General features: G+C 49.9%; 1 protein-coding gene across 2 annotated transcripts in view; it reads right to left on the reverse strand.

Moving 5' to 3' along the window:
* The window catches only part of hip1 (huntingtin interacting protein 1), a 56,304-nt gene that overhangs the window by 13,595 nt on the left and 17,439 nt on the right, over positions 1 to 25,270 (reverse strand). For both annotated transcript variants that reach the window (XM_061248104.1, XM_061248105.1), the window contains exons 2-22: positions 22,346 to 22,409; positions 21,726 to 21,868; positions 20,274 to 20,330; positions 16,994 to 17,074; positions 16,726 to 16,802; positions 16,226 to 16,287; positions 14,202 to 14,342; positions 12,194 to 12,251; positions 11,762 to 11,837; positions 11,320 to 11,463; positions 10,896 to 10,990; positions 10,738 to 10,810; positions 10,142 to 10,325; positions 8,007 to 8,095; positions 7,365 to 7,481; positions 7,071 to 7,172; positions 5,857 to 6,051; positions 5,133 to 5,280; positions 4,753 to 4,839; positions 3,772 to 3,879; positions 1,195 to 1,331 (exon numbers count right to left, since the gene is read on the reverse strand). In XM_061248104.1, the coding sequence (XP_061104088.1) occupies positions 1,195 to 1,331; positions 3,772 to 3,879; positions 4,753 to 4,839; positions 5,133 to 5,280; positions 5,857 to 6,051; positions 7,071 to 7,172; positions 7,365 to 7,481; positions 8,007 to 8,095; positions 10,142 to 10,325; positions 10,738 to 10,810; positions 10,896 to 10,990; positions 11,320 to 11,463; positions 11,762 to 11,837; positions 12,194 to 12,251; positions 14,202 to 14,342; positions 16,226 to 16,287; positions 16,726 to 16,802; positions 16,994 to 17,074; positions 20,274 to 20,330; positions 21,726 to 21,868; positions 22,346 to 22,409 (2,238 nt within the window). The remainder of the gene's footprint in view (positions 1 to 1,194; positions 1,332 to 3,771; positions 3,880 to 4,752; positions 4,840 to 5,132; positions 5,281 to 5,856; positions 6,052 to 7,070; positions 7,173 to 7,364; positions 7,482 to 8,006; positions 8,096 to 10,141; positions 10,326 to 10,737; positions 10,811 to 10,895; positions 10,991 to 11,319; positions 11,464 to 11,761; positions 11,838 to 12,193; positions 12,252 to 14,201; positions 14,343 to 16,225; positions 16,288 to 16,725; positions 16,803 to 16,993; positions 17,075 to 20,273; positions 20,331 to 21,725; positions 21,869 to 22,345; positions 22,410 to 25,270) is intronic.

Genomic DNA, 25,270 nt, shown 5'->3' on the forward strand with positions numbered 1-25,270 from the left:
TAACTTTTTCTTTTTTGATGCTTTTCCTCAACTTGAAATGCCCAATCCCACAGTTCTGAAAGCAACCCTCACTGCAGACAAGCTTGTGCTCTCTACCAAAGCACACTGTGTGAGATACAGATTCTGATATTTTAGCGGAAATTTCTAAAGTAGAAACATACCCCAAAGGCAAGTTATTAGGCTGACTGCTGCCATTTATTTCAGAAAGTGAATGAAAATTTAATTATTGAATTATTGAATGAAAGATTTGTGTTAAAAACAGTGAGTTGTTCTTTGTGCAGTGTGTACTCAGTGTTCCTGGTGAGAAATGTCCACTCTTTCAGATGGCTGCTTTCAGAAGACACTGCTGTGTGTAGCATGGGATATGAGCCCACTGTTATTCCGCCACCCACACTCTGCAGAATTCACAACACTGCAGTGGAGCCAGTGCCCACGGTACCATTTCAGAACAACACCGCACCGTATGACCAAACACCTGCCCCAGGGGACGTGTGTTTCAGAACCACACCACACCGTATGACCAAACACCTGTTCAACCGCAGTGGACACATTTTCAACAACCACACAATATGAGCAAACACCTGCCCCAGGATAAGCATGTTTCAGAACAACACCGCACCGTATGACCAAACACCTGCCCCAGCAAACGTGTGTTTCAGAACCACACCACATGACCAAACACCTGTTCAACCGCAGTGGACACATTTTCAACAACCACACCGTATGACCAAACACCCGCCCCAGGATAAGCATGTTTCAGAACAACACCACACCGTATGACCAAACACCTGCCCCAGGGGACGCGTGTTTCAGAACCACACCACACCGTATGACCAAACACCTGTTCAACCGCAGTGGACACATTTTCAACAACCACACCGTATGAGCAAACACCTGCCCCAGGATAAGCATGTTTCAGAACAACACCACACCGTATGACCAAACATCTGCCCCAGCGTACGTGTGTTTCAGAACCACACCAGTCCGTATGACAGAATGCCTATGTGAGCCCAGTGGAAAGATCCTTTAGTACCAGCTGCCCTGTATCACCAAACACCCATTCAACCCCAGCAGACGCATTTTCAACAACCACAGGATATGACCGAATGCCTGCTCCGGCATGCTTCAGAACCACACTGCCTGTTATGCCCCCAGCGGACACACGTTGGGGAAGGGGATGCTGGGTGCACTCACCTCGGCCGTGTCCTTAACGTTGCCCAGCGCGGCCCTGAGCTTGGCGCTGTCTGCAGCCCCCAGGCTCTCCTGGTCCTTCAGCTGATCCAGCAGGGCCAGGGCCTCAGCACCACACAACTTCACGTCCTCTGCCAGCGCTGCCAACAGAGAGAGCAGTGTGAGAGTGCTGATGGACCCACACCCGAGTCCACCCACACACACACACACACACACACACTCACGCACATGTACATACACACATACACACACACACACACACGCTCACGCACATGTACACACACACACACACACACACTCACGCACATGTACATACACATACACACACACACACACTCACGCACATGTACATACACACACACACACACACACACACACATGTACACACACACACACACACTCACGCACATGTACATACACACATACACACACACACACACATGTACACACACACACACGCTCACATACTCACACACATGTACATACACACACACACACACACACACACTCACGCACATGTACACACACATACACACACACACTCACGCACATGTACACACACACACACACACACACACACTCACGCACACTCACGCACATGTACATACACATACACACACACACACACACACTCACGCACATGTACATACACACACACACACACACACACACACACACACACGTACACACACACACACACACTCACGCACATGTACATACACACATACACACACACACACACACAATCACACACATGTACACACACACACACGCTCACATACTCACACACATGTACATACACACACACACACACACACACACACTCACGCACATGTACACACACATACACACACACACTCACGCACATGTACACACACACACACACACACACTCACGCACATGTACACACACACGTACACACACACACACATGTACACACACACACACACACACACACACACACACAATCACACACACACACACAATCACACACATGTATACACACACACACACACACATACACACAGGCGTACACACTCAGTCAGGCATGCACACACTCTCACATGCATGCACACACACACACAGACACACACAGACACACACACACACACACACACACACACACACACACACACACAGCATCGGAGCACCACCCTTACACAAAAAATCTCTCTCATAAAAGTCCTACACTGGCCACTCTCACTCCGTTTAGCTCACAGTACTCCACTCTAAGCCCTGCTTGGCTGGAGTCCCTGACTGGGCCGTGACACAGACGGTCTCTCTGGCTGCTGAAGCCCCACGGGTGGACCCGATTACTAATCCTCTCGTTTGTAAGGGATGAATCAGCACCGGCTGACACCCGTTTGGCAGGTAGGAAGGGTTGCCCACGGTAACAACCCAAATCTGCCCAGCTGGAGCTAACAGACCCACATTGATATACATCCTCACAGGTTACAGGACATAGATATCTCACGAGTTCCCATTATCTCAACAGGTCACATGACTGCTGTTCATTTCTGGTGGTGAATCTACTGCTAGCAGGTCGCTAATAGCATTCCCTGCAGAAACGCAAAGACTGAAGCTCAATTCGCTTATAAAAGGAGACATTATGCGAATGTACATTAGGGGTGTAATGTAATGTAATGTAATGGGTGAATTCAAGGTTTTAAAAAAGGAGGATTAGGGCTACAGGAACCCTAACCTGGACTTAAGCCACAGCAATTGTTGCAAGGCTCGATTGCTTCAGGCTTGGGTCCAAATAACTGTAGTTACAGTGTGCCATAGTCTGTCTCTGCCCCCAGACCTTGGACAATGACCTTTGACATGGGGAGGGTGTGCAGAGTAACGGTCTGCTCCTGACCCAAACCTGACGGGGCCAGAATGGACGCTGTGCTCAGGTATTTCCGAATGTATGCAGGTATTTCAGCTCTGTGATGTTGGGTCAGGTCGGGTAAAGGCCCGCTGCCCGAAAGTTCACACATAGTATCACAGCAACCCTTCTGCCAGGTCTTAACAATGATGGACAACAGTGCCGCAAAGCCTTCGGTTTTTACAGCGTGCAGTTATGCCCGAGCAGCACATTAAAACAGTGGTGTTTGACAGCGCATGAGCGATAAAACGTATTAACCTAACATTTAGCAGAAGGGAAAACGCTGGAGCTCGCCGGGCTGGTTCGGGCCCAGCTGTCAGGCTGAAGCAGGTGTGGGTCTCTTTTCTAGCCTGATGCAGAACACGAGTACCGAGGGGCTGAGGTGTTTGAGGCGGATGTAGTGGGTTTTGGTATTTGAAGGGTTGGAGAGGGGTTTATAGTATGTGTGGGAGGTATATGGGAGGGTGGGGTGATATTTAAGGTGGGTAAGGGATTGCAGTAATTGAGGGGTTGGAGGGGGGGGGGTTGTAGTATTTGTAGTTGGTGTGTGGTATTTGAAGGTGTGTATGGGAGGGTTTGGGGTATTTGAGGCAGGTAAGGTGGGGGTGGAGGGTGATATTTAAGGTGGGTAAGGGTGAGGGGGGGTTGCAGTACTTGTAGTGTGGTATGTGAAGGTGTGTGTGTCGGGGTTATGAGGGGTGAGTACTCACACTCAGCCTGGTCCACGGGCACCATGTGGGTGGTGGCGCTGCCCTGCACGATGGTGTCGCTGACCAGGTGGGCGAAACTGGCCACGGAGCGCAGCATCTCCGACACGTCTGCAGGGAAGAGCCAGCGACGCTAGTTAGCACCCGCGATAGCATCATCAGCCTGTATGCTACAGCGACACATAACCCTACTTTAAAAAAAAAAGGCAGCGATGCTAATTAGCACATGCGTTAGCATCATCAGCCTGTATGCTACAGTGACACTTAACCCTACTTTAAAAAAGAGGCAGCGATGCTAATTAGCACGCGCTTTAGCTACAGCAGACTGTATGCTACAGCGACACTTAACCCTACTTTAAAGAGGCAGTGAAGGTAATTAGCGCCTTCGTTACATTACATTACAGCTACATTAGCCTGTGTGCTAGTTACACTAAATAACACTTTAGAGAAGAGGCAGCAATGCTAATTAGCACCCGTGCTAGTGACATCAGACTGTGTGTTACAGTTAAACTGAACACCAGTTTAAAGAGGAGGCAGTGAAGCTAATTAAAGTCTGCTTTAGCTACTTCACCCTGTGTGCTACAGCGACACTAAACACCACACTAAATGGGTCCACCTGTCTCTACGAGCAAAGAAGAATACCATGGGAAAAGCACATTTACTAATGCAGTCATTATGCAGACAATCCTATTGAGAGCAACTTACAAAGCTGCAAATATAGCAAAAAGGTTTTGATGAATAAGCATTTCCAAGTTTTTCTTGAATAGAAGTAGGTGTGTGTGCGTGCGCATTTCTGTGTGTGCATCAGTGTGTTGGTGTGTGTTTTTTTTTTGTGTGTATTCCTGGGCACAGAAATGAACTTGGGAGCACAGCCTACAAAGCGTTTCCATCTCTAGACTAAACATGTCTCCAAACAGGCAGTGTTGTCCCAGCGCTAATGCGATATTAATGCCTTTCTCCCTCACACACGGTGATGACACTGACCTGTGCTGTCGGTCAGGTAGCCGTCTCTGGCAGCCTGCAGCCGACCCACACTCTCCAGAGCACTCTCACACCTGGACACCAGGTAATCTGCAGGGGGGAGGAGCATCAGCACTGTCACTCAAACCTCAGGAGAGAGGAGGGGTGATTAGGGGAGGGGGGTGGTGTATTGGGTGATTTGGGGGAGAGGTGTGGTGTATTAAGTTATTTGGGGGAGGGGGGTGGTGATTGAGTGACTAGGGGAGGGGGGGGTGTATTGAGTGATTTGGGGGAGGGGGGTGGTGATTGAGTGGTTAGGGGAGGGGGGGGGTGTATTGAGTGATTTGGGGGAGGAGGGGCGTTGTGCATTGAGTGATTGGGGGAGGGGGGTATGTTTGACTGACCTGCTGAGCTGGTGCAGCTGATGTGCGCCGGGTCCTCCAGGCAGGACAGAGCGTCCTGAATGATCCGCCCACCCTCCTCTAGCGCCCCCTGCAGGGCGGCCCAGCGGGCCGACACCAGCTGAGTCTCCAGGGCCTGCTCCCGGCTCTCCTGGACGACACACAGGGATACACACACACGCACACCACAGGTTTGTTAATACTCATAAGCTTCCCTCTACTGACACTAGCACAGATACACAGATACACAGCACACCTAGATGTCATTACCACACCCAAATAGGATACTCAATGAAAATGCACAATGCAGACACACATACACACCAGACCTGGCACAAAAATGCTTTTTTGTGTTCAATTAAGCTTGCCTGATGCAGCTGCGCGCACACACACAGCCACACACACACACACACCCCCCTGCTCATTTAACTGGTTCTGTAGACACACACAAACACCTTCTCATTGAACTGGTTTTGTAGACACACACACACACACACACACACACACACACACACACACACACACACACCTTCTCATAGAGCTGGTTCTGTAGGGACGGACACACACACACACACCTTCTCATTGAGCTGGTTCTGTAGGGACGGACGGACGGACGGACGGACGGACGGACACACACACACACACACACACACACACACGTTCTCATTGAGCTGGTTCTGTAGGGACGGACACACACACACACACACACACACACACACACACACACCTTCTCGTTGAGCTGGTTCTGTAGGGACTCTGCCACCTTCACCCCGCTCTCCCTCTCACTGGCCAGGCTGCCCTGCACTCTCTCCAGCTCCGCCCCCAGCCCCGTAAGCTCCGCCTCCTTCTGCGCCACCGTCTCGGCCAGCCCCGCCCTCTCCTCCTCCAGAGCCGAGAGGCGGGCCTGGAGCTCCTCGGTCGACTGATGGAGGGAGAGAGAGAGAGAGAGAGAGAGAGAGAGAGAGAGAGAGAGAGAGAGAGAGAGAGAGAGAGAGAGAGAGAGAGAGAGAGAGAGAGAGAGAGAGAGAGAGAGAGAGAGAGAGAGAGAGAGAGAGAGAGAGAGAGAGAGAGAGAGAGAGAGAGAGAGAGAGAGAAACAGCACAACTTTTAGTGTTAGACCATAAGACACAGATTGTATGTGGCTTATTTAACACTAGAAAGGCCAGAGCTGGTGCAATTGGACATTTTGGAAATTGCTCCAACACTGTAAATGCAATACCCTACTGTTCCTAAATATTTTGGCTTCAAATAATTGTGTTTCTGAAATTCAAAAAAATGCAATCAGTAAAGAAATACAAGCAGTTTGTGCCATTTTCTTCACCAGAACAGACAATAGGCAGCAGGTACCGGTATCCAGGTGTAAATGCGTCCCTCTTCTACGAAACTATTCAGCAGCTGTATGACTGACACTTTCAAACAAATTGGTCAATCAGGCATTATCAAAACTAATTTTGCACATACAAGTACTAAAATGAATTCACTGCAGTTGTGAGATGTTAATAAAGACTTTCGGGTAGAGATGAATAATTGTGGATGTTGCAACCGATTTCAGTACAATCCCTGTGCACAAAAACCACCAAAGCTGTGCATTCTCTGGAATTGAAGAGTAAGAGCAGCTGGGGGAAAGCAGAAGCGTGCTGAATTCATGATGACTGAAGAAAAAAGCCACAGCCTTTCTGGTGTTAACCCCTTATTATCTCCCTTAACAGAGGAAGTGACCTGCACATTACATCTTCCTTTAACAGACGGATGTGACCCAGCATTGTATTTGATCATATGACCATTTTTCAAGACCCTAGACCTTTTTCTATGGGTTTTCTATAGGGCGCCTTAGTCCATAATGGGATAAGGGTCTCATGGTACATGGTACTGTTTGGCTGTTGTTTTGTGTGCAGTTCTGATCACTCTGAATGGGGGGTGTGGTGGGTCAGGGTTAGTCACCTGCTGTGAGGAGGTCATGTCCTCCCTCAGTTGGCTCAGCTCCTCTCTGTTGCTCTGCAGCTCCCCCTGCAGGGCCTGCAGCTGCTCCGCCTGCACCTCCTCCTGCAGGGAGGGAGAGAGGAGGCGCAGTCAAACACAAAGACAAACACACACTTACAGCATACATGCTCACTCACTCACTCACTCACACACTCACACACACACACACAGTTCACTCACTCACACACACACACACACACACACTCACTCTCACACACACACACAGTCTCAGCACACTTATGTGGGGTCTCTCACCTGTCTCTGTGCATCTTCTGAAGCAGCCTTCACTTTCTCCTGCATCTCTCTCCTCACACTCTCCACCTCATCCTGAGCCGCCCGCGCCACCGTCATCTGCCGCGTCACCTCCGCGTTCTGGACCGGGTACACACACACACACACACACCCACCACACACACACACACACACACACCACACACCACACACAACATATACACACCACACACACACACACACCCACCCACCACACACACACACACACACACACCACACACACCACAAACCACACACAACATACACACACAACATACACACACACACACACACACGCACACGCACACGCACACGCACACACACATTAAAAACATGAAAACCGTGGATGGGATTTTCAGGGGTGTCAGCACACTAGTATATAGTGGGGTTTGAGACAGGGCTGGGGGCAGTGTACCCCTCTGAGGTGGTGTTTGGGGTGGGTCAGGGGTAGGGTACCCCTATGAGGTGGTGTTTGGGGTGGGTCAGGGGTAGGGTACCCCTATGAGGTGGTGTTTGGGGTGGGTCAGGGGTAGGGTACCCCTATGAGGTGGGGTTTGGGCAGATTAAAGGGGGTTTGAGGGGCTCCATTAGGGGCTGGGCGTAGCTCACAGGCCGGGGAACACGCACCTTCCTCAGCAGGTCGGCGTGGCTCTGCACCAGCGCGGTGTACTTCTCCTTCAGCTTGGTGTAGCGCTGCTCATTGGCCTGGGCTTTCCCTGCAACACACCCCCCACCTGTCAGTCACTGCCATCACCATGGAAACGCGCACCAGCCTCGCCCTCTAGAACGTTCCCCCTGTGTTTCTGCCCCTCGTCACACTGGTTTCACACATCTCCGCAGTATACCTTCACTATCAAGCACTGAGGGTGCTCTTAGCTGCCTCACAATGCTTTGCAAGGTGTGTGCTAGGTTAAAAATTACATGAATCTCTCAGCTTCCATGAATCTCTCCTGGAACTACACAGTAAGGTTTTACTTTTTAAAGAGACAGAGGATACAGCTTACACTGATTTCAGGTCTAAGAAACTGCAACACTGGCCACATGGTTTCATGTCCTAAATAAACGTAAGCTGTTCTGTTTAGCCCTCATCGGAAGACAACTAGGATTACATGGCATGACACCTGATTTCATTTGACTGCTTTTTAGTTCTTTTCGAATGCATACAAGTACACTGACTGTGGAGATGTGTACTGTTTCTGAGTGTACTGTACTTTAGACTCGATCATGTGGCATGAAAAACACATGTATGCTTCCACACAGGCATGTTCACACACACACACACACACACACACCACATACACACACACACACACACACACAGCCAGGCCATTACCCAGAATGGGTGGTGATGAAAAAGATCAGTTACCGATATGGAGGTCCGAATAGCCTGGGTATCTGATTCTTATGAAACTACCACGTTTCCCTCCTGATAACGGCCCGATGCTGGGCTCAGCTGGGCTGCGTGTGGCACCGGGCCAGAACACATCTCTGTTAGATAACCGCATCGGCACAGACCACCGTTTGCAAGAGCTCTTCTGTAATCCAGTTGTAAGTGTTGGGTGGCAGGGAGTCTATGAGCAGATGGCTGGATTCGTGTTGAACATGTCTGCTGAGACTACAGCGACAATTTAACCCTTTCAAGAGCAGGTTTTTTTTTAAATGTACAAAATACTCCATTCTAAGTCAGTGCTCTAGAACTGACCAATAGTGCTCGTTACATCAGCCTTGTTCAGTTCAGAACATTCTAATCTCATATCCGTGACCTCACACCTTAAAGGGTGAATGAACTTTGAATGATAACACTGGGTAAGACGGTGTGGTTTATATCCCCAGATACGGCAACGGCACGGCAGCGAATGGGCTTTGACTGACAGACGGGCCGTAAGCTGCTGACCTCTCTCTGCACTTTGCCTGCAGAGGTGAAGAGCACTGAACTCATCCATCAGAGCCTCATCATATCAGTCTCATTTTACAGCCTCTGGAGCACGGGGATAATCACCGGCTGTACAGCATGGGTATCTGTGTGTGTGTGTGTGTGTGTGTGTGTGTGTGTGTGTGAGTGTGTGCGTGTGAGCATGTGTGTCTGTATGTGTAACTGCACGTGTAAGGTTTTATGCATTTGTGTTTGTTTTCACGTCTATATGGGCGTGCGCACAGTGGACACGCGAGTGTGTTTGGAAGCACGTTTTTAAACTGTGGGCTAATGAAGGTTATGTGCACATTTCATAACATTTTGGATTTCATAAGAAATGGATTGGACAGCCGGTTAGGGCAGAGAAGCGGATTGGACGGCCGGTCAGGTGGGGGCGGGGTAGGGTGTGAGGTAGGGTGTGGGGTAGGGTGCGCAGTAGGGTGTGGGGTACGGTGCGCAGTAGGGTGTGAGGTAGGGTGTGGGGTAGGGTGCGCAGTAGGGTGTGGGGTAGGGTGCGCAGTAGGGTGTGGGGTAGGGTGCGCAGTAGGGTGTGAGGTAGGGTGTGAGGTAGGGTGTGGGGTAGGGTGCGCAGTAGGGTGCGCAGTAGGGTGTGAGGTAGGGTGTGGGGTAGGGGGTGAGGTAGGGTGTGGGGTAGGGTGCGCAGTAGGGTGTGGGGTAGGGTGCGCAGTTGGGTGTGGGGTAGGGTGCGCGGTAGGGTGTGGGGTAGGGTGTGAGGTAGGGTGTGGGGTAGGGTGTGAGGTAGGGTGTGGGGTAGGGTGCGCAGTAGGGTGTGAGGTAGGGTGCGGGGTAGGGTGCGCAGTAGGGCGTGAGGTAGGGGGCGCGTCCTCACTCTCGATCTCGGTCAGGCTGCGCTGCTCCTTCTCCGTGTCCTCCTTCACCCGGCGCAGGTCCTCCAGCTCCGCCCGCAGGAACTCGCTCTCCCCCAGGGCCTGCTGCTTCAGGTGGCTCTGCTCCGCCAGCTCCGCCTCCAGCTCGCTGACACGCCCCCGCAGCGCCTGGCACAGCCGCGTGCTCTGAGAGCGGGAGGGGCGGGGTTACAACCCTCACGTGTCACTGCTGACTCCTCCTACTGCACACCTGACTAATCTCTAATGATTTAAATGACATCTATATAAAGAAAGTTGATACATAAAAAAATGTTCCTATACACCAGACAAGCATTTATGAGTATTTGAATCCAAAGCAATTACGTATTTGACCCAGGTCTGTTTGCTACTGCACAAAATACACTGTATTGTGCAAACAGTGATAAACCTTGGGTTCACTTTCAAATAGAGTGAAAATCTAGAAAATAAATTTCCTGGATTCCTTTCGTCGCTTCGGAAACAAGGAGGTAAAAATAAGAGATTGGAGAGCCCTATGAGTCAACCCCAGCTCCCGTTCCCCCCACCCCACCGTTCCTCTCTCCTCCTCTCCTCTCCTCACCTCAGCTCTGAAGGACTCCAGCTCCTCCTTCAGCTCCTTCAGCTCCCGGGAGAGCTGCTCAATCAGACGCTCCCTAGGAGGGCAAGAGGGGGCACACAATCAGCGACAGACGAGCGCTCTTCCTGCTCTGCACTCGGCGGGGGGCCTCGAGAGCTTACTTGTCGTCCTTGCACATGCCGTTCTGACTGTTGAAGTTGAAAGGGTCCGATGCGGAGGTCGAGCCGAAGACGTCGTCGAACCTGTTCTCCACGCTCTGCAGGGGAGTCACATTTTTATTTACCACAAATGTAAACACAACCGACCCTTGACGGAGTGGAAAGATGGCTGAAACGCTGGTCAAATTAGAAAACAATCCCACAGATCATTTCAAATTCTCACCCAGCAAACTAAAACTCTCATACTGGGAGGAACTATGTTCTGAACATTGGCAAAAATGTGTTTAAAGCAAAGCTGCTAGTAATTTTCAAAATTGCCAGTGTTCTTTAACGCAACAGTATTCAGCCAGGAACATTCCAGCCACACATTCGTGACCTGACACCTTAAAGGGTTACTTTGCTATTTGACCCAGGTGAGGGGTCGTACCGGGTGGGCCGGGATGTCGGTGTCCACCAGGTCCTCCGTCTCCACCACGTGCTCGCTCTCCGGGGACGAGGCCTCCAGAGGGATGACCACCACCGGGCTGATGTGCTCCGACAGAGCCGACGCCCGCAGGAAGTTTGGGGGGTTCTGTGGAAACGAGGGGAGGTGGAGAGAGAGGTTAAAAAAAACCCGCAATCCTCTCCTGCGTTTGGGGAGTAGTACCTGCCACAAATTTAATCTTTGTGGGTAACCAGTTTAATTGACTTGATAAATTCAGCTCTACTTTCTGGGCATCAGCTCTTCTACTCCTGTTTCCTTGGCATCTAAATTGGCTTCTACTTCACCATTTGTTGGTCAAATAGCCAATCTAACGAGGTGTCTGCTGGGTTGAATAGGGTAATGCCGTTTCTTTTGGGGGGTGGAATTGAGACACTGTAAGACTCACCTCAGGCAGCTGTGGGATCTGAATGAGTCTCTTGAAATACTGCAGGTTGCTGGAGCGGTAGAACAGAGACTTGAGTCTGAAACGCAGGTGCACAGCAGAGCGAGCGAGACAAGAGAGGAGAGGAGCGGGAAAGAGAGAGAGAGAGAGAGAGAGAGAGAGAGAGAGAGAGAGTTTTATTGCCATCGTCTCCGCAGGCTGTTGTACATCACCTGTCGTTAGAGCCAATTTGAAATATTAATGGCGTTACTGGCAGGGCCGGCACACAGAGCAGTATTTAACTGATGCTTATTAACGGTGTCAGTGGTGGGAGCCCAGCACTTTCTGAGGCAGCCTGCTAAAGTGCAGTCACCGTCTGTGTGTGACTGACGGCTAAACCTGCCCGCTCCCCCAGTCCTGCCCCCCTTGTCCCGCGTGTTCCCTGGGAGGACCCACTTCTTAAACTGCTCCTGGAAGCGGTCCCTGTGTCCCTGGAGGGTTTCGGCTGGGAGGCCTGCGGGACAGACAGACAGACAGACAGGGAATGAGCCACGGACACAGCCTTGGACACAACCCCAGAGCCCGCCAGACACACGATGGGGAAATTCCCAAGAGGCAGTGTGTAGGTGGAGTCTAAATCCACAGTCTCGACAGAAGCTGACCGTAAATATTGACTCACCAGCATAGGAGGGAAAGATAATGAGCCAAAGATGCTCAAAATACATTTTTATTTCTGCATAACGTGGGCACTATGTACAGATAAAGCTGAAATATGCTGTGTCAGCGGCAGTGCTACCTGTACGAGTTCCTGTGTGTCCGCAGGGCTGGTAATGTAATTACAGGCGGAGAGGGTGAGGGTGTGACCGTGGTCAGGCTACTGAAATATTAATAGTGTGTGTGAGACTCACAGCAGTGCAGTTTGAACAGCAGTGTGACTGTGTAGTCGTACAGGAGAGTGTGTGGGACTCACAGGAGTGCAGTTTGACGGTGTAATCGTACAGGAGAGTGTGTGGGACTCACAGGAGTGCAGTTTGAACAGCAGTTTCACGGTGTAGTCGTACAGGAGAGTGTGTGGGACTCACAGGAGTGCAGTTTGAACAGCAGTGTGACTGTGTAGTCGTACAGGAGAGTGTGTGGGACTCACAGGAGTGCAGTTTGACGGTGTAATCGTACAGGAGTGTGTGGGACTCACAGGAGTGCAGTTTGAACAGCAGTTTCACGGTGTAGTCGTACAGGAGAGTGTGTGGGACTCACAGGAGTGCAGTTTGACGGTGTAATCGTACAGGAGAGTGTGTGGGACTCACAGGAGTGCAGTTTGAACAGCAGTTTCACGGTGTAGTCGTACAGGAGAGTGTGTGGGACTCACAGGAGTGCAGTTTGAACAGCAGTGTGACTGTGTAGTCGTACAGGAGAGTGTGTGGGACTCACAGGAGTGCAGTTTGACGGTGTAATCGTACAGGAGTGTGTGGGACTCACAGGAGTGCAGTTTGAACAGCAGTTTCACGGTGTAGTCGTACAGGAGAGTGTGTGGGACTCACAGGAGTGCAGTTTGACGGTGTAATCGTACAGGAGAGTGTGTGGGACTCACAGGAGTGCAGTTTGAACAGCAGTTTCACGGTGTAGTCGTACAGGAGAGTGTGTGGGACTCACAGGAGTGCAGTTTGAACAGCAGTGTGACTGTGTAGTCGTACAGGAGAGTGTGTGGGACTCACAGGAGTGCAGTTTGACGGTGTAATCGTACAGGAGAGTGTGTGGGACTCACAGGAGTGCAGTTTGAACAGCAGTTTCACGGTGTAGTCGTACAGGAGAGTGTGTGGGACTTAGGAGTGCAGTTTGAACAGCAGTTTGACGGTGTAGTCGTACAGGAGAGTGTGTGGGACTCACAGGAGTGCAGTTTGACGGTGTAGTCGTACAGGAGAGTGTGTGGGACTCAGGAGTGCAGTTTGAACAGCAGTTTGACAGTGTAGTCATACAGGAGAGTGTGTGGGACTCACAGGAGTGCAGTTTGAACAGTAATTTGAGGATCTAGTCGTACAGGAGAGTGTGTGGGACTCAGGAGTGCAGTTTGAACAGCAGTTTGACGGTGTAGTCGTACAGGAGAGTGTGTGGGACTCACAGGAGTGCAGTTTGACGGTGTAGTCGTACAGGAGAGTGTGTGGGACTCACAGGAGTGCAGTTTGAACAGCAGTTTGACGGTGTAGTCGTACAGGAGAGTGTGTGGGACTCACAGGAGTGCAGTTTGAACAGTAATTTGAGGATCTAGTCGTACAGGAGAGTGTGTGGGACTCACAGGAGTGCAGTCTGAACAGCAGTTTGACGGTGTAGTCGTACAGGAGAGTGTGTGGGACTCACAGGAGTGCAGTTTGACGGTGTAGTCGTACAGGAGAGTGTGTGGGACTCACAGGAGTGCAGTCTGAACAGCAGTTTGATGGTGTAGTCGTACAGGAGAGTGTGTGGGACTCACAGGAGTGCAGTTTGAACAGCAGTTTGACGGTGTAGTCGTACAGGTGGCTGCAGTCCAGGATGACCTGGATCAGAGGGGCCAGGCGGCACTGTCCTGCTGCAGTCACCGACACTGAGCGAGACATGTCCAGGGAGCTGAACACTGCAGACACACACACACATACATACATACACACACACACACACACACACACACACACATACACATACAAACACACACATGCATGCCCACACAAACACACACGCGCCCACACAAGCACAAAAACACACACACAGGTTATAAGATGAGCAACCGCCCATATGTTCACATACATCCATCCAGCTGATTCCACAGGCAACATGAGAAGCACTGACATGTGCTGCACCTACAGAGGGGTTACATTCTGTTCGCAGGGAAATCCGGTGCCTCTTTGAATGAGCACCTTCTGTATCAGTGTCACATGCACGGTTTGAGATACTGCTCGATACACCTTTGGGCTGAAATGTCAAAGGCCAAAGTGATCGTTCCTTACACAGCCTAAATTTAAATATTATTTGATGAAAAGTTCAATCTAAAGAGGAAGTTTTTAATAAGCCCTGAAAAATGAAACAAAATTACTTTTTCGCATCCACGAAAACAGATGGCCGTGGCCAGACTGATTTAGAATGGCCGAGGTCCAACCAAACACCTTGAATGAGCCGAATCCTTTTCAGAAAGGAACTACTTCAGGATAAACCTGGAATAAAAAAATCACTCTCTCCAGAATCACACAGTACAACCGGCCAGCGAGTTCTCTCAATCCAATCAATAACCATCCTCATCACAGCCATATTACACTGCTCCTTCTGCGCTCAAGAGGCCGAGCTGTTGAGCTGCTGGCTCGTTTATGTCAAGCCTCTCCCAAATTGATATTGAACCAAACAAAATGGGGGCTGGCAGCGAGATGGGCCACGGCCCGGCCTATCCCACCGAAGCCCAACCGGGAGAGAGTTAGCGGGGCTTTCATGTCAAACGGAGGGGCTCGGCCGAGACAGCGGACACCCCGCCCAGGAGGAGGGGACAGCCCTGCCGAAAGAATGACCTCACTGCACCGGGACTGGGATGGGGGCGGAATGACTTCATTCCGAATTGACAGACAGGGCTGGGATCTCCCATGAGCCCGAGCAGGAAACTGACTAAGGGCCTGACTAAGACCCTTAGCACGCGCGAAACCTTTTTAGTACACGCTCAAACAATAATGTGACCAGTGATTGGTCATGTCATTTCCTTTGCAAGCAAGTTTTCCATGTACGTTCAGGTTCACGTGCTAAAGGCCTTAGTGAATCACACCTTAAGACTTGAAAGTTGGTCTAAGTGGACTCCAAGGTCCTCCAAGCGCATAGCAAGTGTGCTTCAGACTGTATCCCCCCCTTCCTCTGCTATCCATCTCTCTCCACCAGCTCTCCCGCTCTCTCTCCCCCCCTCTCTCCCTCACAGGGCAGGGCCCAGGAGATTGTTTTGTCTCCAAACAGAGGTGTGGTTTCCCCAAGGGCTGCGTTCCGCCAGCCTTGCGTCTCACTGGCCGGCGAGATCCAGAAGGGGAGGGGCCAGGATGGGCGGTGGGAGCCAGCGGGAGATGAGGGCTACGCCCCCTCCCGATCGGACACCCCCCTCTCCCACCTGAGCCCTGTGCTTGGAGGTCACACTTTGAATGACGCTGGACGAGAGACACGGTTTTAAGTGAGGGGAGAGGAAGGGGCGGAGCTCCACACCTGCCCTCGGCTGCTCGTCACAGGAAGTGCACTAATCATCACGGCCGTTTACGTGACCACGACCAGAGTGCAGCCACACAGCTCTTTAGGGTAACTAGTAGTTGGTATAAATATCCTCAACTGCATTTGCTCAGGGCCTAAGGACAGTAATCACATTATTAGGTCCCATCTCAGTTCATAAACCCCCCCCCCCCCCCTAAAAAAAACAAATAAAACATAAAATAAAATAAATACAGAACTGAGCTGCAGCACAATGAGCAGGAGAGGGAGAGAGAGAGAGAACACTGCTCTTACCGCCCAGGAAGAGATTCAGCTCACACTCCAGGTAGTCGAACATCTCCACAGTCATCTGGAAGCTGCACAGTGGGAGGCAGAAATGTAAATGCTCAACACTGCACTAATGCAAAAGAAACAGGCTCCCTGTGACAGCAGATAACATATCTATATCAGATACACAACCTTTGAATTTATATTAACACTGAATAAAAAATATATATAAAAGATTATATATACAGTACTGTGCAAAAGTCTTAGGCACATGTATAACATTCTGTACAGATAAGATTCTTTCAAAAATAATTAAATGAAAGGTCCTAAATAAACATACTATACATTTTACATTACATTTCAGTAATTTGGCAGAATAGTTCAAAACTATATTTTTTGTGACCACCCTTTGGCGTTAAAACTGCATCACTTCTCTGAGATAGCCAACACTGTCCTGCAGTTCTATAAGACAATCAGCAGGGATTAGAGGTATACTCTTCAGACTCTCAAAATAAAACTGCACTCACAAGTTGTTGACATCGTTCTCTCCCGCTTCATCAAGCTGCCTGTCCGTCATCTGCAGGTTGCCTGGGAAACGTGGATTCTGGGGGGAAACGCAGACACGCATTATTGGAAGTCTGGCCCTGTGACGATTATACGGCATTACCTGCGATTGTGTGTGTTGCGGCTCGGGCCCCAACTCCGGGAGTAATCCCCTTGATTAGTGGAGTGCATTAGACGGGGGATTACATCACCGGCAGGCCCGGGGTTGGGCCCCAGACGGCAGCCACTCACTTTGATGTGGAACTCCATTTTGGTGATAAGCAGTTTGAGGTAGATGCTGCACAGCTTGCCGTAGCCTTCGCTCAGGTGGCCCTGAGGGAGAGAGGGAGGGAGAGAGTGAGACGGACGGAGAGAAAACGGGCACTCGGCTCGTATCGCGGCAACCCCGGGGGGGAAGGAGGTGAGCGGGCGCGGGTTTCTGACCGCGTGCCGGAGGCATTTGGCGGAAGTGCGCTCGGAAAAGTCAACACAGCCGTCAGCGTTAGCGCAGGGCAGAGGAAGGGAGCTACTGACTATGTCTGGTCAGAGAGAACCGGTGACTACAGACCAAAGCAAACAGCACCGCTTAACTTCAGCCCACTTCTTAATATCCACCCCTCTACAGGAGAATCTCCTCAGAAACTCCTGCAGGTTTTCCAGACCAGACTTGATACAGTGCTGATACTGTCTAGTTTGTAGTTAAACACCGAGCACTAGGTACCCTTTAGTGGCAGGAGAATGGCGAGCATTGTTGGGCAGTTCTCACCATTGCGTTATGTTAAAGAGCAACTTCAGTTAAAAAATAATCATTGTGGCCACATGTAAGCTGGCAGGTATGTATGGTTAATCCACAAATACATATAATTTACGCTCTGCAGGAATTGGCCATTATTGGTCTGTCATATGACATTACATCATCTCGCGCTGGGAGCTGGGTTTAGGGTGGTGTGTGTGTGTGTGTGTGTGTGCGTGTGTGTGCGCTCTCCTGGATACACGCACGGTTGCGTGACGTTCCGAGGCTTTCCGTTTGTTCCGCCCTCAGACCGTGACTCATGGCGCTCGTGTTATTCAAAAAATAACAAAAGGAGGGGGAGTACATCTCTTTAGGAGTACATCTCTTTAGGAGTACATCTCTTTAAGAGTACATCTCTTTAGGAGAACATCTCTTTAGGAGTACATCTCTTTAGGAGAACATCTCTTTAGGAGTACATCTCTTGCGGAGTACATCTCTTTAAGAGTACATCTCTTTAGGAGTACATCTCTTTCGGAGTACATCTCTTTAGGAGTACATCTCTTTAGGAGTACATCTCTTTAGGAGAACATCTCTTTAGGAGAACATCTCTTTAGGAGTACATCTCTTTAGGAGTACATCTCTTGCGGAGTACATCTCTTTAGGAGTACATCTCTTTAGGAGTACATCTCTTTCGGAGTACATTTTCTTTAAGAGTACAAATAGGGTTGTAAAGAGCAGCCGTGCTGGTTGCGGGTTAAAGCACTAGCTATTCATCAGATATTAGATATTCATAGATATTCATCGTTAGATATTAGCTATTCATTTACATTCATTGTTCATCCGTGATATTTGTCACTGATTAGCAATTTGCGTTAATCAGTAACAGACCACCCACCCCACCAGCAGACAAAATAAAAGTAATCACTTTACAAAAAAAAGACAAGGAAAGTTCTGGGAGGGGGGAGGTGTTCTCAGTGAGGGGGAGAGAGAGAGAGAGAGAGGGAGAGAGAGGGAGAGAGAGAGAGAGAGAGAGAGAGAGGGGGAGAAGGTGGGAGCGAGGGATGGTGGAGTGATATGTATGTTATTGCTGTGTGATTTATTTCACCGAAAGGTGAAGCAATGAAATACACAGTAACTATCTCATCCAGCAACATGGATTTCACCCCCATACATCACTTTGAAGGGCTCCATTTAATTTGAAAAAGCAATCAGTCCTAAGATAAGGGGACTCATTCAGCCCGTCCCACCCGTGAAAAAAGCGCACATTCAGCCGCAGAGGGCTTTGGGATCTAAAGAGCCGGGCGCTTTCGCTAATCTGCATTCGGCCACTTGAACCAGGGCCGCGGCGGGCAGCGGGCTAGCCTAGCTGGTGAGGCACAAAGGCTGAACTGTTAATGGGCCTGGTTTCTTTTTTTCTGCCCAGCTTTAGAAGGGGGGAGGAAAAACAAAACAAAATATGGCTTTCATTTCAATGACACTAGAGCATTTTGATCTTTCAAACTTTGAAGAGAACATCCCCGGCTTAAAACTGCAAAGCCGGAACGATAATATTCCTGCGTCGCAGAAAACGGCCGGTGTGAGAGATTTTCATGTGGGAGCGGATTTCCTGCTCGCCTGTCTTTCCTGTTAATTGTAAGTCTGACACCGAGGATGGAGCACGGATACTTTCTGAGCCTTTTATGCCAGTCCTGGGTGTCCCACCGGCCCATTAGACCCCTAACACACACACACACACACACACACACACACTCTCACACACCCACACACACCTCATTAGAGGGAACGGGAAAAACCCCAGAAAATCAATTTCGGTTTAAAGAAAAACGTCTGAATCAATTTTCTGTCCAAAACGCTCAGGCCAGACTTCTTGTGAGTGTTCAAGCCAATGTGTGAACAGACAGTACACTTGTAGTGCACACAAGTTCAACTAAAGTCATTATACCGCTACAATTCTGTCTGGCACTTTATGTTTGCCGATACAACAAGTCCTTTTGCCGCATAATCCCAGTTGGCCCTTCTCCTGCAAGAACCCAACTGCAGTAGGAATAACATTTACTAAATTTGGTTTCCTCTCTCAATTTTAGAATACTATAACTGCACTAATTAAAGGTATAATAATTGCCAAGAATTCAAAGAGCTGATTTGAATTAGCTGCCTCATAAAAGCCTTTACGTTTTCATATGTACGCTGTCAGACTCAAGATACATTGGTCTTCGTATTTCGAAATCGTATTTCTATTGCTTTTTTTTGTTGTTGCTAGAAATAAGACAAAAATATTACCAACGAAGTGAGAGAGTCCGAGTTTTTTTATTAGTTTCCCATGGGGCAGGAAATTCCCCTGTCAAGCGAACTAACTAAAAACAAGTTAATATTTTCTACTTGAGAAAAAAAAAAAAAGGTTCTCAGGCTCTTACGAGATGAAAACACTTGTTGAGTTGTACATATTGGCAATATACCTGACTGTTCCCCCACACACCCACGATATTCCATTTTCCTCATAGCGACTCCTTTCAATGCGTTTTAACCTCCACCTGGAGTGGGGTCTCCAGAGGGTTAGAGAGACGATGATAAACCATGTGGCCCCTCTTTCTCATTACAGGAAACTCAAAGGCACTCACACCTGCACCTGCTGCTGCTGTCATATCCTGCCCTGAAGCGAACATTACACACCTGTCCCCACTCCAGACAGCTCTATTATGGGGGATGACCGTTCCCCTGGCGCGGGAGCAGGAGGGCTGGCTGCAGTCTCGCTCGGTGGGGAGAAAAGGGAGGGAGGACGGGGAGAATCACAGGACTTACCCACATCCTGCTCATGTCGTTCAGGTCAGCTTTGTTCCTCATGGAGTCCTTTATTACCTGAGCACAAACACAGCCACAGAGGGGAGATGGGTTACACAGCATACACACACACAGACACACACACACACACACTCTCTCTCACACACACACACACACAAATGCATGCACACAGGCACAGGCACACACACACACACACACACACACACACACACACACATACACACACACAAACGCATGCACATAGACACAGGCACAGGCACAGACACATACACACACACACACACACACACACACATATATATATACACAGACACACAGGTGCGCACACACACACAGACACATGCCCAGAGACACACACACAGACACACACGTGCACACACAAAGAGACACACACGCATACACAGACATACACATGCACACACCCACACCTGTACGCACACACACGCGCAGTCTTTATGCTGTGAGACAGTATTTGTTCATGTGTGAATAGCTCTGTCTGGTGTATGTTTGAGGAGTAATGGGAGAGTAAGTCTTCCTGAACCGTGTAATGGGCTGAGTCATCATCTGCTGTCAATCAGAGGTTCCAGCCCACGCTTCTCAGTGAAGAAAGCCTGATTTCTCTCAATGGGCCCTCAGTAACAGTCGCTATGGAGTTCAGCGTCTGACGTCATACCCTTAACATGCGGGGTAACGTATGCTTGCTGTATGGACATCTTGACATTCTATATTTTACGCTTAGTCAAGCAGGTAACTGGTTGCTGGCAACTCAGCTCACTGGCTGTAAACTATCTTAGATTAAGCTAAAACCCAAATACCCTATGGTTCTCAGTAAAAACCTGAGGAGATCGACTGTATGTCCTATGGGAGACCTATCTGTCCTAAGTGTACATCCTACAAGTGTGTGGGTGCAACCCTATCTTCTTACGAATGTGTGGGACCTCTTTGTGCCGAATGTACGCCCAAATTAAGGGATCATCAACTCTGGTCCTCAAATCCAACTCCAACCCCGGTTTTCTTTTCTCCTGGGTAATGAGTGCTACTGATTGGCCACACTGTCTTCACACCCGACTTTGAGGTAAAGGGAGGGTGGAAAGCCCTCTTGACCGTGGGTTGCTGATACCGGCCCTATGTCCTCACGAGTGTGTGGGACCTCTATGTCCTGACTACAATACCCAATATCCTTTCACGTCTATGTCCTGGGTGGACATCTAATGTCCTTAGAAGTGTGTGAGATCCCTACGTTCCTCAGGAGTGTGTGGGACCTCTATGTCCTGACTACACCCAATATCCTTTCACGTCTATGTCCTGGGTGGACATCTAATGTCCTTAGAAGAGTGTGTGGGACCTCTATGTTTTCAGTACACACCATGTCCTCACGAGTGTGTGGGACCTCTATGTTTTCAGTACACACCATGTCCTCACGAGTGTGTGTATTTTGGCGGTGGAGCTCACGTTGGGGTGGCCATCCCGGAGCAGCTTGTGGAAGACGTGGCAGAACTTCCAGCACAGCACGGCGTTGCTGGACAGGGGCAGGCGGTTGACTGCCGCCCAGAAGGTGTGGGCCCCTTTCTCATGGTGCGTGCCCAGGATGCAGGGTGCGGGCGGAGGTCAAGGGGAACCACGAGGGCGTCAGCCCAAACCGCAGTGTCATACAGACACCTGACCCCATGGAAAACTGACCCGAGGTCACTTTTCTATGTAAAACACCCACCCCAGATCAAGTCACCCTCTCCTTATGGAAAAATTACACAATGTATTGTAATCTAGGTTTTTGGGATTGGGGTCAACTTTCTAGGGCACAGAAAAATTATGCATTGATTTTAGTGTAGGTTCTTCGGATTGGGGTCAATATTCCATAGAAAATGTGAACGACCCATGTATTGTAATATTGGTTGATGGGACTGAAGTCAATAGTTTTCCATTAAATGGAATATCAGTGGGATCACTTTTCTATAAGGGGGAGGGGGGGAAATCAACGTCATGTTGACATGTCATGTCCCTTAACAACACTCACCATCAAGACAGACAGACAGACAGACACACACACACACATATTCTCTGTAAAAGGATATTCCTGGCGTGCTTCTCCTTGACGGCCACCTCCTGAGTGTTGATGGCCTTGTTGATGCTCACCGCCTGTGAAGGGAGTAAAACACACATCAGCGCCCGGCGGAAAAACACCCCGTCGCGTTCACGGAAAATTATCGCCGAACCTGCTCCCGCTACTCCTCCAGGACGTCCCTCATAGTTACGGCGATTTACGGCAAAGGAGGCGTCGAGGCCGGCGAATAAAGGAAGAGAAATGGTAGCAGCCGCGAGGCGTGCGGCAATTTTCTCACAACGATCGGCTTACAGCGAGAGAACATTTCCCAGAATCCTCTGCGGCTTGGCAGCAGGAGGCCGGGCCTGACAGAGGCACGTTGTGCCCTTTCCAGCAGAGAGCCTCACCTGCCACAAGCCGTGACGGCGGGGCTGAATAAGTAATGCACGTGGCCACCTCCAGCCTATCCGCCATCTGTGGGGCAGAGAGAGGCACTTCCTGTGTCCCGGGCCCCAGGGCACTTCCTGTGTCCCGTACAGCTGGCGGCTCCGGCGACTGGATCAGACCGCTGGCTCGCGCCGGGGCTGCCGCTTCGGAGAAAGCGCATTAAATAATCATGTCCCATTCTTCGCCGCACACAGACCTGCCAGCCCGCCGGTGTTTTACGACCGCGGCCGTTTGCTAACCGCTGTCAGCTCTCCGGACACACGGGGAAGGGAGGGTGTCGAGGGCCGTCCGCGAACCTGCCAGCGCTCGCCACGGCCCGGTTGGCGGACGTCACCGCCGAGCGGCGGGAGGGATTTTGGATTTCCGGACACGGAGAGGGCCGGGGACGAGAGGACAGGCCGGAGCCGGAGCGGGCGGAGGAAGCGGAGTAGCCTGGCGACGGCAGAGAGAAGGAGCCTGCAAACGCAGCAAATAAAGCCGCCATTGTGTTTTCATCTGTACAGCTGGCCCCGACTTCTCCCCCCCTCCTCCCTCCGTCCCTCGGAGTCCCAGTAAAAGGTGACAAAAAGCAGCTTTGAAGCAGCAGATGGCCGTGTCGGGATGAGGGTCTTAAAGTCGCAGACCTGGCCGGGCGCGTGTCTCGCGCGCTCCGCTGGCTCTTGCAGAGGATGACACGGCGGCCATTAGCTCTCCGCGCCTCACCCGCCTCCTGATCCAGCGCCCCGGCGGGAGCCGCGGTCGCCTTCCGCCAGGGTCGCTAAGGCTTGCGGAACGGGGGGGGGGGGGGGGGGCGTCTCTGTTTAACATTCACAGCCGCGGGGGGGGGCTGCAGGTCATGCGACTTGCCGGCTTTTGGGCTCGCCACTGATCCGAGTCGCCACGTCCGCGTGAAAAGGCCGCTCTCCTGGGAGCCGACCTCCCTGCCACGCGCTCGCACATGCAGAGCGCCAACGGCTAACGCTAAGGGGCAGTTATTATTACTTATTTAGCTGACACTTTCATCCAAAGCGACTTAAAGTTGATTAGACTTTACAGAGGACAAACCCCCCTGGAGCAATGCAGGGTTAAAGGCCTTGCTCAAGGGCCCAACGGCTATCGTGGTTCTTGTTTCTCACCATGACAAGCTTTTCCTCCTATTTGGTATAGTCAACTATAATATGCATCAGCATAATGCCAACCTGAGCTCAAGCACAGACCACTGCAAAAGAAATGTGCATACTCCTCCAACACAAACACAAACACACACAAACTATTTAGTTCGCCAACAACACCTTGATAACACAAACTTAGGTCTAACAATGCTAGCTAGCTGACTCGTTGCTTACCTGTGATTTATTTTTTTAAGGTAAGAGCAAACATTACATTGATTAAAGTGTATTATAACAGCCGGAATAACTGTACTTTTCTTTCGTTGTCCCTATCAGCAGCCATTTTTGTTCGCTTTTTCAGTTGTGGCGGACAGAAAAAAAAAATTCTATGTTTGGGAACGTTAGCTAACAATAGCTAACTTTTGCCATCTTGAACACACGTCAGTAGTGATTGACACAATGATCTTACACCTTAAAGGGTTAAAGAAGCTGATTACCGCACCAGGTTTTTTGGTTCTTAACTGGCTGGTGATTATGGGATGGCCATAAAAACCAGCATCTGCTCCATCCCTCGAGCCCTAGAAACCCTGGTGGAGAGCCCAGAACCCCCAGTGCTGCTTCAGGTGGCTTCTGGGAACACATCATAATGTGACCCATGACAAAACTCAGGGAACCGCAATACAACATATCCACAGTTACACAATAAATGACACAATAAATATTACCAAAAGTAGCCCACAAAAAGCACAATATGGTGAGGGTGTCATACGGCGTTATACGCGGATACGGTGATACATTGGGACCGTGAAAGCTACCCAAAATCGAAAAAAGTAAGTGAATCAAAGGCGAAAAAAGTAAGTGAATAGGCTATAGTGAATAGAAAAAGTAAGCAAATCAACTACCTAATGTCACAACTTCTCCAACTTAACAGGAAAAGACAAGCTGGCTACGGTACATTAAACGTAGGCCTGCCTTGATCAGCCATGGAAAATAATCCCTGCGCTTCCCATTAAATGGCCCTTTTCCGTCTCATTGCTGCGAGTGTAGAAGAAAGTAGCACTTAAATGGAGTTACAGGGCCCCAGCAAAAGCTTTCATAGGGTTGCATCAGGTAAGCTAGCCGGCTAACACTGTCTCCACTGGAAAGCATGAGCAAGAAGCTGTCATAGAAGTGTAGCAGATAATCACTCAGGACAGAGTCCAAGCAAGAGACAGAGAGAAAACAAGCCCCAGAGAGCTCTTATCGATTAATTATTTGTAAATTATGTTCAGTATTTCAGTATTTCCAAAAATCCATAGCCAGTGTCCCCTGCAGGTTACCGCTGGGTCAAAACTTTAAAAACTGGCAATTTGTTTTTATTTTTATAGTGATTTGGCACAATACATGTAAAAACACATACGCTACAAGACATTTAGCTGGAT

This window comes from Conger conger, chromosome 7 (genome assembly GCF_963514075.1).
Source record: "Conger conger chromosome 7, fConCon1.1, whole genome shotgun sequence".
In the NCBI taxonomy this organism is placed as follows: Eukaryota; Metazoa; Chordata; class Actinopteri; order Anguilliformes; family Congridae; genus Conger; species Conger conger.